General features: G+C 54.3%; 1 protein-coding gene across 2 annotated transcripts in view; it reads left to right on the forward strand.

Moving 5' to 3' along the window:
- Positions 1-12,292, forward strand: part of CAPN5 (calpain 5) — a 55,852-nt gene that overhangs the window by 40,398 nt on the left and 3,162 nt on the right. For both annotated transcript variants that reach the window (XM_043908113.1, XM_043908107.1), the window contains exons 4-12: positions 248-456; positions 3,778-3,970; positions 5,043-5,236; positions 5,871-5,948; positions 7,372-7,567; positions 8,218-8,340; positions 9,500-9,696; positions 10,784-10,899; positions 11,411-11,547. In XM_043908113.1, coding sequence (XP_043764048.1) covers positions 248-456; positions 3,778-3,970; positions 5,043-5,236; positions 5,871-5,948; positions 7,372-7,567; positions 8,218-8,340; positions 9,500-9,696; positions 10,784-10,899; positions 11,411-11,547 — 1,443 coding nt within the window. The remainder of the gene's footprint in view (positions 1-247; positions 457-3,777; positions 3,971-5,042; positions 5,237-5,870; positions 5,949-7,371; positions 7,568-8,217; positions 8,341-9,499; positions 9,697-10,783; positions 10,900-11,410; positions 11,548-12,292) is intronic.

The following is a 12,292-nucleotide window of genomic DNA, read 5'->3' on the forward strand; positions in this document are numbered from 1 at the left end:
GGAGGATGCAGATGGAGGCATGAGGAAGGGAGGGGGAACTCATAGAATCTTAGTATGACAGGGCCTCAGGGAGCCTCTAGCCCCTGCAAGGGTGGGGACACAGAGGCCCAGAGATAAGAAGGACTCGCATTGGTTCATGGCAGCCATGGGGAGTGAACCCAGTATTCCTTTTCATTTGATTCCCACTTCCTCAGGAAGCTGGCTGTGACCCTCATTGTGTCCCCATCCTGCCTCTCTCCCCATTCAGGTCATCCCAGACTGGAAGGAGCAGGAGTGGGACCCTGAGAAGCCCAATGCCTACGCGGGCATCTTCCACTTCCACTTCTGGCGCTTCGGGGAGTGGGTGGATGTGGTCATCGACGACCGGCTGCCCACGGTCAACAACCAGCTCATCTACTGCCACTCCAGCTCCCGCAATGAGTTCTGGTGTGCCCTGGTGGAGAAGGCCTATGCTAAGTAGGTGCCAGTGGTGGGTGGGTGGGCGGCCAGGCTGGGCGGCACTGTTCATGGGCTCTGGGGGTCTTCCTCTCGCTGCAGTGCCACGCACAGAGAGGTGAGGGGCAGGTGCAGACACAGCAAGTTCGGAGCCCAGTACCCAGAGCACAGCCAGCGGAACCTTCGCCAGGTGCGGTGGAGGCCCGGACCGAAGGGCCCCTGGGCACCTGGTGCTGGGTCCTCATATAGTTACTCTCGCTTCTACCTGGGAACGCGGAGGCCCAGGCAGGTGTCCTGCAGGTAGCGGGGGGCAGAGCCAGCAGCTCCATTTCGGTCGATGGTTCTTTTCCAAAGATCCAAGTTGCCAAGCCCTCCTTGGAGGCCCTGTTGGGGCTGTGCTGTCTCCAAGCCAGGCTAGTCGTGGAGGCTGGGCCAAACCCCTGCCTTTCCTGCTCCCCGGGTCTCCCCCTCCTCCATCCATTGGTCTGTCCACCAGGCTGTCCAGCCATTCTAGCTTTGCTGAGCCCTCCTTCTGCTCTGTGCCAGGCCCTGTCTTGCCAGCACGGCCTTGAGCAAAGGTTTGCTGAGCTGTGGAAGGCTTTGGGGCGGAGTGACCTGTCCAGGCCCTGCAGGACATGTGCAGGCCTGGGGCGCCCAGCGGGGTCAGAGACCAGTTGCTGGCTCTGTAGGAGCCTCTCCCTGGTTCCTCTTTCCAGACGCATTTGTCCCTCTCCTGGGACAGTGTGTGTGTGTGTGTGTGTAACTGTAAATGGAAAAACGAAAACTCCATCATCAAAGACAAACCCATTAAGGGAGCTTCCATTTTTATTTATTTATTTTTTTTCCATTTTTAATCTTAAGAAAGCAAACCCGCCCGCTGGTGGTCACTTGGTCACTAGGGTCCTAGGTGCAGGCTCCTCTCCTCCCATTCTGGGAGACGCACTTAGTGAGTTGGTAGGCTTGCTCTCTTTTTTTTTTAAATAAAAGTTTTATTATTTTAAAAAAATATTTTAGAATTTTAAAAAATTGTCCAAAGTATAACATTGATCATTTTGACCATGTGTAAGTGTACAGTTCAGTGGCATCAGTTACAGTCACAATGCTCTGTACCCGTCATCACTGTCTGTAGCCAGTGTAGACGGTGATGGTTTTTCATCATCCTCAACATAAACTCTGTTACCGCTAAACAATAGCTCCCTTTTTATCCCTTCTCCCAACCCTGGGAACCTCCATTCTGCATTTTTGTTTCAGTGAATTTTCCTATTCCAGGTAGCTCATATAAGTGGAATATTTGTCCTCCTGTGTCTGCCTTATTTCAGTTAGCATAATGTTTTCTGGGTCCATCAATGTCATAGCATATATCGAAATTCTGTTCCTCTTTATGGCTGAGTGGTATTCTGTTGTATGTGTGTGCTACGTTTTGTTTATGTTTGTCTGTTGATGGACACTTGGGTTGTTTCCACATGCTCAGCATTATGAATAATGTTGCTATGAACATTGGTGTGCAAATATCTATTCGACTGTCTGCTTTAAGTTCTTTGGAATATATATGGGTTGGCTGAAAAGATCATCCAAGTTTTTCCATAATGTCTTACAGAAAAACCCGAATGAGTTTTTTGACCAATCCAGTATCTTGGCATGAATTCCTGAGTCATATTGTAGTTCTGTGTTTACATTAAAAAAATTTTTTTGTAGAGTATTTTTATTTATTTATTCATTTATTTTGGTTGTGCCATGCATCATGCAGGATCTTAGTGCCCTGACCAGGGTTTGAACCCATGGCCCCAGCATTGGGTGCGTGGAGTCTTAACCACTGCACCACCAGGAAAGTCCCTGTGTTTACACTTTTGAGTAACCACCAAGCTGTTTTCCACAGAGGGCTATACAATTTATACTTATTTGTTTGTTTTTTAATTTGTTTACTTTTAAAATTATGAAATGAATACATATCTGTTGCAGCAAATCCAGAAAATACAGAAAGCCATGCAGAGGATAATAAAACTCTCCCATATTCCTACATAGTCTCCTAGGCCGCTGCTCTCCCCTTCCCACTTCTGAGCCATCTGGATTAATAAGTGAGGCAGCTCCTCTGCTCGGGACAGCGTGACATTGTCCCCTCAAGGCCCGCCCCCTCTACATGTCTCCATTTCCTCCCTTTGCTCTCCCCACACCCTCCTCCACCACTGGCAGCTCTTCTAACATCTTTGATGCCTCTTTTGTTTGTTGGTTACTTTGCAAAACCTGTGCTGGTGTTCTGTGGGCATATGAAATGGCATTTTGCCATATATCCCATTATGCTTCTCACATTCATATTCAGTATTCTTCCTTTAAGACCCCAACCCTAAAGGAGTCACAGCTGTGTCTCTAGCATCTGACACGTTGCCCATGTGATATTGTGCTCCGTTGCTCAGTCGTGTCCAACTCTTTGCAACCCCATGGACACAACCGCCAGGCTCCTCTGTCCATTCTCCAGGCAAAGATACTGGAGTGAGTTGCCATTTCCTACTCCAGGAGATCTTCTTGACTCCAGGGATCGAACTTGCATCTCGTACGTCTCCTGCACTGGCAGATAGATTCTTTCTACTGCACCACCTGGAGTAGATACTTAATCTTTTTGAAATGAATTATTGTATACATTTTAGACATAATTGGAATCCGACTGTATTGCTTTTTCAAATGTTACAAGAAAGCATTAGCATTTTCCCTGCAGTAAGAATTCCTTTAGCATGTTGCTCAATGGCTGCTTAATATTCCAGAGCTGAGATGCAGCATTAGCTTTTATTTATTTATTTTTTTTTTAGTTCTACCACTTTATTGCTACCAACCCATTTCCCTCCACCCTTGTGCACACATGCTCAGTCATGTAATCCCATGGACTTCAGCCCGCCAGACTCCTCTGTCCATGGACTTTTCCAGGCAAGAATACTGGAGTGGGTTGCCATTTCCTTCTCCAGGGGAGCATTAGCTTTTAAAATCAATTCCCTGTTGTTAGACATTTAGATGATTTCCAGTTTTACATTGTTATTAATAATGTTAGTCATCCAGAAATGATACGTCAAAAGACATATGAACTTTTAACAATTTTGAAAAGAATTGCTGGATTTCTAGACAGCTAATTTTTGAAGATGAGGCTGTGGAGGCAAAGGGGAATTTGAGTGACAAAATGGTGTGGTTCACGGGATGGATGTTGGCCTTGGAGCCGGAGACCTGAGTTTTGGAATTGGCTCTGTTGTGTGACCTGCTGTGTCACCTTAGTGGTTCTCTTGACCTCTCTGAGTCTCAGAAATCTCCCCTATAAGGCTGGGGAATGTGAGCTAGGAGTTCTTTCCACATTGCTTCCAGGCTGGCAGGCTGTTACCAGGCCCTGGATGGAGGCAACACAGCGGATGCGCTGGTGGACTTCACAGGTGGGGTTTCTGAGCCCATCGACTTGACTGAGGGTGACTTTGCCAATGACGAGGCCAAGAGGAACCAGCTCTTTGAGCGTGTGCTGAAAGTGCATAGCCGGGGAGGCCTCATCAGCGCCTCCATCAAGGTGAGCACAGAGAGACAAGCCCCAGAGGCTACCCCCACAACCCTTGGGGTTGGGGGTGACTATGGCTTCCCAGGCAGAGCCCCTACCCAGGTTGGCTCATAAATCAGACCCTCGGCCTCATGGGAGGAGGCGCGCAGTTAGAGGGTGCAGCCCCTTCCCAGGGCTGGACAGCACAAGCCTCAGGCCCCCTGCCGTAAGGCCTTGCCCACACTGTTCAATCAGCACCCCCATTCTGGCCCTGTCGTATTGGAGAGATGAGTGTCTGTACATTTGAGAGTCCCTCAGCCAAGCTTTGAAACAGTCAAGCCATGAGGTGGCTGGAAGAGGGGAGGGAGCCCCTTCCGCCTGCTGGCACAGGCCCGGGAGCTGCAAGAGGATCGTCTTATTTCACTGACTGCTCGTGTTTTGGGTGGGAAAGTGGGGACTCAAGCAGAATTTGAACCCACGTTTGGCTGATCAAGTGGTGTATTGATAAAAGGACTATCTGGAAAATTAAAAAGCCCTGATTGGCTGACTTATGTGGTATGAATACTCCCACCAGGGTTGATGTCAAGCTAATGTTTTAACAGCCAGGTTGCAGAATTGCATCAGTGCTAGTGGACTCCAGCAGAGCTGTGGGCTGACCCCACTGCAGGTCCCAGGCTTTGTAAAGGGCTGCGAATGCCAGATCAGCCCCTGCTAAGTCGCTTCAGTCCTGTCCGACTCTGTGCGATCCCATAGACGGCATCCCACCAGGCTCCCCCGTTCCTGGGATTCTCCAGGCAAGAACACTGGAGTGGGTTGCCATTTCCTTCTCCAATGTGTGAAAGTGAAAAGTGAAAGTGAAGTCGCTCAGTCGTGTCAGACTCCCAGCGACCCCATGGACCGCAGCCCACCAGGCTCCTCCGTCCATGGGACTTTCCAGGCAAGAGTACTGGAGTGGGTCACCATTGCCTTCTCCGGTCAGTCCCTAACCGCAGAGAAAGGAGGTTGTCGAGGCTGCCATTCCCGCCCCGTCCTGTAGGGGGCGGTGTGCCCCCCTGCTCCGGCTGGAGCCCGACAGGCCCCGCCTCTGAGCAGCTGTGTCCCACAGGCTGTGACAGCGGCAGACATGGAGGCCCGGCTGGCGTGTGGCCTGGTGAAGGGCCATGCGTATGCCATCACGGATGTGCGCAAGGTGCGTCTGGGCCATGGCCTGCTGGCCTTTTTCAAGTCGGAGAAGCTGGACATGATCCGCCTGCGCAACCCCTGGGGCGAGCGGGAGTGGAACGGGCCCTGGAGCGACACGTGAGGCCCGGGGCGGGGGAGTGGGTGGGGCGGTGGGCGGAGGGCCCGGGGCTTGGGCAAGGACAGGGTGGGCTTCCTGGAGGAGGTGGCACTAGGGCTCGGGCCTTGAAGGATTTGGGGGGAGGATGACATTAGGAGAAGACTGTCTTTGGAGGGGGCGTAAGGGGGGGGATTCAGTGTGGGTGGAGGTCTGAAGGTGGGGAGGAGATGTAGAGACCCCTCTGGTGCAAGAGTGAGGAAAGCAGGAAGGGAGGCCTCCAGGGGCGGGAACGGGGGTGACTGCCCTGTGCTTGGCTCATGGCCCTGGTGAGGCCAGGAGAGGAGTGGAGCCCAGACCCCCATTGAAGGAGCTCCCTTCATTGAGAGTCAGCTCCTCCTTCCCCCCGAGCCTGAAGCTTGGCTCCCAGACCCCTGGGTCCAGGCATGATGGCAGCCCACAGTTACCTGCAAGATCGGGCAGAGAAGGCTTCTTGGAGAGGGACTGGGCATGGCCCTGGTGCCCCCGACCGCCCCCACGCTGATGGAGGCCTGTTACTGAGCCGTCCCTCATGCCTCCTGTCCCTTGCCAGGGTGGCTCTGATGGGGTTCCTCCTCTGATCCTCTCCCCTCTTACCTCCCTATGCTCACATCCCAGCTCAGAGGAGTGGCAGAAGGTGAGCAAGAGTGAGCGGGAGAAGTTGGGTGTGACCGTGCAGGATGACGGCGAGTTCTGGTGAGTGTGCCCTTGCCCAGGGCGGGTGTCCGGGGCTGAGAGGGGACCCTCCTGTGTGCCAGGCAGGGAGCCCTGGACAGGACGGCAGGAGTCAGGGCTCTAGCCAATGCCTCACTGTCAACTTGTCGTGTGACCTTGGACAAGTCACGGCATCTCTTTGGGCCTGTTTCTTCCTCTGTGAAGTGAATTGGGCAGAATGGACCATTTTGTCCCCATAGTTCCTCACTTCCCACCTCAGGGGACCCTGGATTGCTCTGGTACCCAGGCGAAGCCCTCAGCAAGTAGACCAGAGTACTAGACCAGATACTAGTGGGCAATTGACCAGAGGACATAGCGCACATGGCTGCCTGATGCCAAGAGCAGGTAGGACTAGGAGAGGCCTCATAGAGGCCTTTGCACCTCAGGGTGCAAAGGAGCCTTGTAGAGACCCAGCCCAGAGACTAGAGAGCATGCTTGCGTTTGGGGAGAGTGAATTCAGGGAGGCAAGGCAGGTGGGCTGGGAAGATGGCAGCAGCCTGGCTTAAAAAGCATATTCGTGATTCCTGCATTCATTCACTGCTACATTCATTCATTCTATGTTTAGCTCTGGCTGCATACTAGGCTCGGTGTCTTTCTTCAGCAGGACACTATTTGGAGACTGAGCCACTTCCTGAAACAGGGTACCCTGTGTGTGGGGATGCTGTGAGGGCCCCAGGCAGACCCAGAGGTCGATGGCAGTGATTCTGGTACCCTAGTGCGGTCCCCTCCTGCAGGTGTCAGGGGAGCCGCTGCAGGAGGCCCCCACTAGGCCCTCTGGTCTGGGCTCCTGTGGACGAGATCCACTTCGCCCAGTCTGGCTCAGGGGCCAATTGAATTAAAACAGCAATAGAAAACCCTCATCGGGAATGGGAAGAATTTCTCTTAAGGCTTTTCTTATATGTCTTCACCCTTGATGCATATATGTGCATATTCTCACGTATGTGCACACTTGAAGGGGGCTGGGCCCTTCCCCTCCTCCCACCCAGGCTCCTGGAGGGTGGCAGCATCCTGGTCACTGCAGCTCACCTCGAAAGGGGTTCGTACCACTAGCTGTGGACTATAATGGATGGAAATATGCTTTAGAAACTGTAGAGGGCTGTACATATCAGTTATTCGCGCTAGTAATGATTGTAACAGCCAGCCTTTGCCAACTCCTTTCTGCCAGAAGTCGTACTACATGTTTTTATTGCATAGCTTAATTGCTGTGCAAACTCTGTGAAGTAGGCAGCTGTTGTTAGATTGATGCCCATTTTACAAAGCAGGAGACTGAGGCCACAAGAGACGTGAAGGGTCCCTGGGATGCCATGTCTGCACTTGCTGTGTGGGCTGTGGTCCAGAGAGTGCGGGGCGAGTGGGTAGCTGGCAGGGAGGGGGACCGGCCGGCTCAGCCCCTTGCCACACCCAGGATGACCTTCGAGGACTTGTGCCGCTACTTCACGGACATCATCAAGTGCCGTCTGATCAACACATCTTACCTGAGCATCCACAAGACCTGGGAGGAGGCCCGGCTGCGTGGTGCCTGGACGCGGCATGAGGACCCACTGCAGAACCGCAGCGGGGGCTGCATCAACCACAAGGACACCTTCTTCCAGAACCCGCAGGTGGGCTTCCTTGGGGATCCCCCCCACCGCCCCTCGAGCAGCTGTGGGGCCCCTGCCAAAGTCCTGCTATGGCCTTCTGTGTGACCCTGGGTACATCCCTATTCCTCCGTGGATCTCAGCACATCTGTACAGTGGGGTTGGATGGGCATGTGTGGGTGGTCCTGTCACCCCCAACCTCACAATCTGACCTGCATGTGATCAAGACGAGGAAATAGGCCCTGAGGACTAATGAGTGTCCTAACAAGAGCTATAGGGACATTTTATTTAGAGGCTGAGCTCAGGCTCAGATCCCTTGTTTCCGCACACAGTGCTGCTCCTTCCGGGGGAACTCAGCCAGGCTGACTCAGCACAGGGACCCCTCCTCTGCAGCCTCCTCGGTCATGACCCTGGCACCCACCTAGTCCTCACTTCTGATGTGCCTTCACTGAGCACCAGCTGCATGCAGTCTTAAAGCTGAGCATCCGTCGTCTCCCCAAGTCCTCCCACCCAGCACGCAGCTTTGGGCATTGTCAGCCCATCTCACAGATGAGGGGCTGAGGCTCAGAGAGGTGATGTGACTCGCCCAAGCACACACAGTTTCCGGAGCCAGCGAGCCCATCTTCTTCGGTATGGTCACACTGCCTGTCCCTCTTCCTCTGCCCCACCCGCAGTACATCTTTGATGTCAAAAAGCCAGAAGATGAAGTGCTGATCTGCATCCAGCAGCGGCCAAAACAGTCCACCCGCCGGGACGGCAAGGGTGAAAATCTGGCCATTGGCTTCGACATCTACAAGGTGAGGCCAGCCAGGCCCCTGCTCTGGGTGAGGAGAGTCCGAGCTGCCTGGGCCTGGGGGAGAACATTCTGGAACACTTTGGTCTCCAACCTCTCTGTGTCACCCTGGACATGTTGGCTGATGCCCTGGGCATGCTGTGACATGGGTCCTGTTTCAGTCCCCACAGACACCCAGCCTGCCTTGCATTGGCCCCATGGGAGCTCGCAGCCTGACTTCTTCCTGCCCCAGAACCACAGGCTGTCTGGACAGGAAAAGGGAGGATTGCTGGTGGTCAGGGCTGGACTCTGGGAGGCCCCACATTGCTCCCTTCCTTGGGGTCTGGTCCCTCTGAGTTGGAGGCCTTGCTGGGCACTGGGAGGAGGCATCCTGGGCAGAGCCAGGTGGGGTTCTCAGCGGCCGCTCCATGGTCCGGGCCCCGAGGCCTTCCACATGTCGTGACACCCCGTGTGTGATGACAGTCAGCATAGAGGGACAGTGTGGGCCTGCCTGACACCAAGAACCCAGTGAAACCATGTGTACCTGCTAGGTCCATGGCCTGAGTTGAAGCCCTGGCCTTTGATGTGCTGGGTCGTATTATGACAGTTTGTTCATGTCAGTGTGTTGGGACACTCACTGTGTGCTAATGTTGTGACTTTGACGTGACATGACCTTTGCTGCTGTGATTGTAGCTTATCATGGTGCTTATTCCAGGAATGAAATGGTCTAGCATATCCTAGTAGCTGGTGATGTCATTTCATGGACACATGCTGTGACCTGGACAGACAGTGCTACTTGGTTCTGTTGTGATGTCAGAAACCCCACGGACACTGTCACCAGGGGTATTCCCATTGCCACTGCCTCCCACCCCAACAGCTTCATGAGATATAATTCACAGATCATGTGATTCATTCATTTAAAGTGTATTCATAGAGTTGTGTGGCCATCACCACAATCAACTTTAAGATACTTTCATCACCTGCAAAGAAACCTCATGCCCTTTGGCCGACATCACCCAATGCCATCCACCTGGCCCCCCCACCGCCCCCCCCCAGTCCTAGGCAGAGGCTGGTCTACTTCTGACTGTAGATTTGCCTGTTCTGGGCCTCGAGGGGAGGGAGATGGGAGATGCGGGGTGGGATGAGAGCGGGGCCCTGTGAGACCCAGCGCTTCGCCCCGGCAGGTGGAGGAGAACCGCCAGTACCGCATGCACAGCCTGCAGCACAGGGCCGCGAGCTCCATCTACATCAACTCCCGCAGCGTCTTCCTGCGCACGGAGCAGCCCGAGGGCCGCTACGTCATCATCCCCACCACCTTCGAGCCAGGCCACACTGGCGAGTTCCTGCTCCGAGTCTTCACTGATGTGCCCTCCAACTGCCGGTGCGTAGGGGCCAGCTGGCAGCCAGGCTTGGCCGGGCCCCGGGCCACTCCAGGCTGACCCACTATATGCAGTCCAGACATGTTCAGTGTTGTCCTAAGGCGTGGAGCCTGGGCCTCCAGCCTCCATGGGCTGACGTCAGCACCCATCTCTTTTGCCTTTCTCTCCTCCCTATCCCAGCCTCTCTCATCCACGTGAAGGAACAACTGCTCATGTGTGCGCAGCACTTCACAGTTTACAAAGAAGCTTTCACTCATGTTGTTTGCTCTTCCTGAACCCCGGGTGGGAGGTCTCACCCCTCCATTTTACAGATCAGAATTGGGGATTGAGGTTGGGGGTGGGTTTCTAAGGTCATGCGGCCAGTGGTAGAGTCCTACTAGGTAGACTCTGAAACCACCCCAAACCTGCTTCGGTGCATCCCTATGCATCCCCACATTGCCCTCCCACCTGGTAGGCAGCCCAGAGTCCCACATCCCAGACGGGGGAGGCAGCTTGTGGAATCAGTGGGCCTCAGTCCGGCCAGTCTGTGCTGTGTGGGCAAGCCCTTTTCCCCAGTGAGCCTAAGTAAGTAAGTGTTAGTCACTCAGTTGTGTCCGACTCTTTGAGACCCTGTGGACTGTAGCCTGCCAGGCTTCTCTGTCCATGGGATTTTTCCTGGCAAGAATACTGGAGTGTGTAACCATTCCTTTCTCCAGGAGATCTTCCCAGTCTAGGGATCAAATCCCAATCTCCTGTATCTGCAGCCAGACTCTTTATCATCTGAGTCACCAGGGAAGCCCAGCGAGCCTGATGCTTCCTAGTATGTAAAATGGGCCTAATAGTTACCTAGCTCTCAGGGCCTTGTGAGGATTAGGAACAATACCTGCTCCATCCCAGCAGAGTGCTTGGCACTCCGTAACGCGTAGCACACTGCTTTTCCCTGGGGTTGGGATGCAGCCGCAGGAAGCTGATGGGGGTTTGTTTGCCCGAGTCCAGCATTGTGTGGACTCAGCACTGCTCCTGCCCCTGCCTCGCCCTCTCGAATCCCCTGACTTTCCGCCTTCCTGGTCCCTCTCCATCACCTCCCACCTCTCCTCTGCCCTGCACCAGGGAACTGCGCCTGGACGAGCCTCCCCGCACCTGCTGGAGCTCCCTGTGTGGCTATCCCCAGCAGGTGACCCAGGTTCACGTCTTGGGGGCCGCGGGTCTCAAAGACTCCCAGACAGGTGAGCTTGCCTGGAGAAAACCCCCAGCCCTCGTCCCCCAGCCACAGACACAGCCTCCATGGCTCTCCTGCTCTTCCTCCCTGAATGAGCAAAGCTTTCCTGACATCCACTTTGGGCCCAGCCTCGGGATGAAGCTGGGCGCTTGAGTGGAACAGGCTCTGCCACCTGCCTGTGGGCAGCCTCCAGTGTGCGGGGCAGTCAGACGCAGGATCAGGCAGCTGGGAGGGAGGGTTCAGGGAAGGCTTCCTAGAGGAAGTGGCCTTTCTACAGGTTGTGGAGATGTTAAGGTGTGGAACCTGGTGCTCTGGGAAGGGGGAACAGCTTTGGTAAGGGTATGGAGGCCAGAGATTACCAGTGTACCCCTTCTTATCTCTGGAAGTTAGGGAGTTGGCCAGGCTCTGGTCTCTCTTCTCCTGAAAACATGAGCCCAGGCTTCTGCTTCCAGAGTTCTATCTCATCCGGGCCCTGCCCCAGCCCCTACCCTCACGCCATTGCCCACTCCCTTATACAGGGGCTAACTCTTACGTGATCATCAAGTGTGAGGGGGACAAAGTCCGCTCGGCCGTGCAGAAGGGCACCTCGACACCCGAGTATGATGTGAAAGGCGTCTTCTACCGCAAGAAGCCGAGCCAGCCCATCACTGTGCAGGTGAGCCGTGCTGTCTGCCGTCCCTCCTGGGCTCCTGGCCTCACGTTTCCCCACTCAGAATGACTGAGCTCAGTGCGGCAGGGACCACAGGGACCCAGGAACGCTGGGTTCTTGTTCCTGCTCTGTGCCTGACCTGGTGTGGCCTTGAGAATTCTCTTGCCTGTCCTTCCTGGAGCCCTGGAGTCCCCTCTGTGGGCTGGGTGTATCGGGTGGATAAGCTGGAGTGATTATGGGACACAGCAGGGTCAGTCTCCCAGCCACAGACAGTGGTCACCTCTGCCCACCTTGCCCCAAAGCCTTGGGAGTTGTTCCTTAAATTCTCCAGGTGGCAGATGGAGGGGGTGGCTATTGCCTGAGAACAGAGGATCAGAAAGCCAGGGTCCTGGGGCTTCCTGGTGGTCCAGTGGTAAAGAATCCACTTGCCAATGCAGGAGACAGGTTCAATCCCTGGTCCAGGAAGATCCCACATGCCGCGGAGCCACTAAGCCCGTGTGCCACAGCTGCTGAGCCTGTGCTCTAGAGCCTGGGAGCTGAGACTTGCTGAAACCCGAGCACCCTAGAGCCTGTGTTCCTCAACAAGAGAAGCCACTGCAAAGAGAAGCCTGCAGAGCATAACTAGAGAGTAGTCCCCACTCGCTGCAACTAGAGGAAAGCCTGTGCAGCAATGAAGACCCAGCACAACCACAAATAAGTAAATGATAAAATTAAAAAATAAAAAAGAAAGCCCCAGGGTTCTGGACGTGTG

This window comes from Cervus elaphus, chromosome 1 (genome assembly GCF_910594005.1).
Source record: "Cervus elaphus chromosome 1, mCerEla1.1, whole genome shotgun sequence".
NCBI lineage: Eukaryota > Metazoa > Chordata > Mammalia > Artiodactyla > Cervidae > Cervus > Cervus elaphus.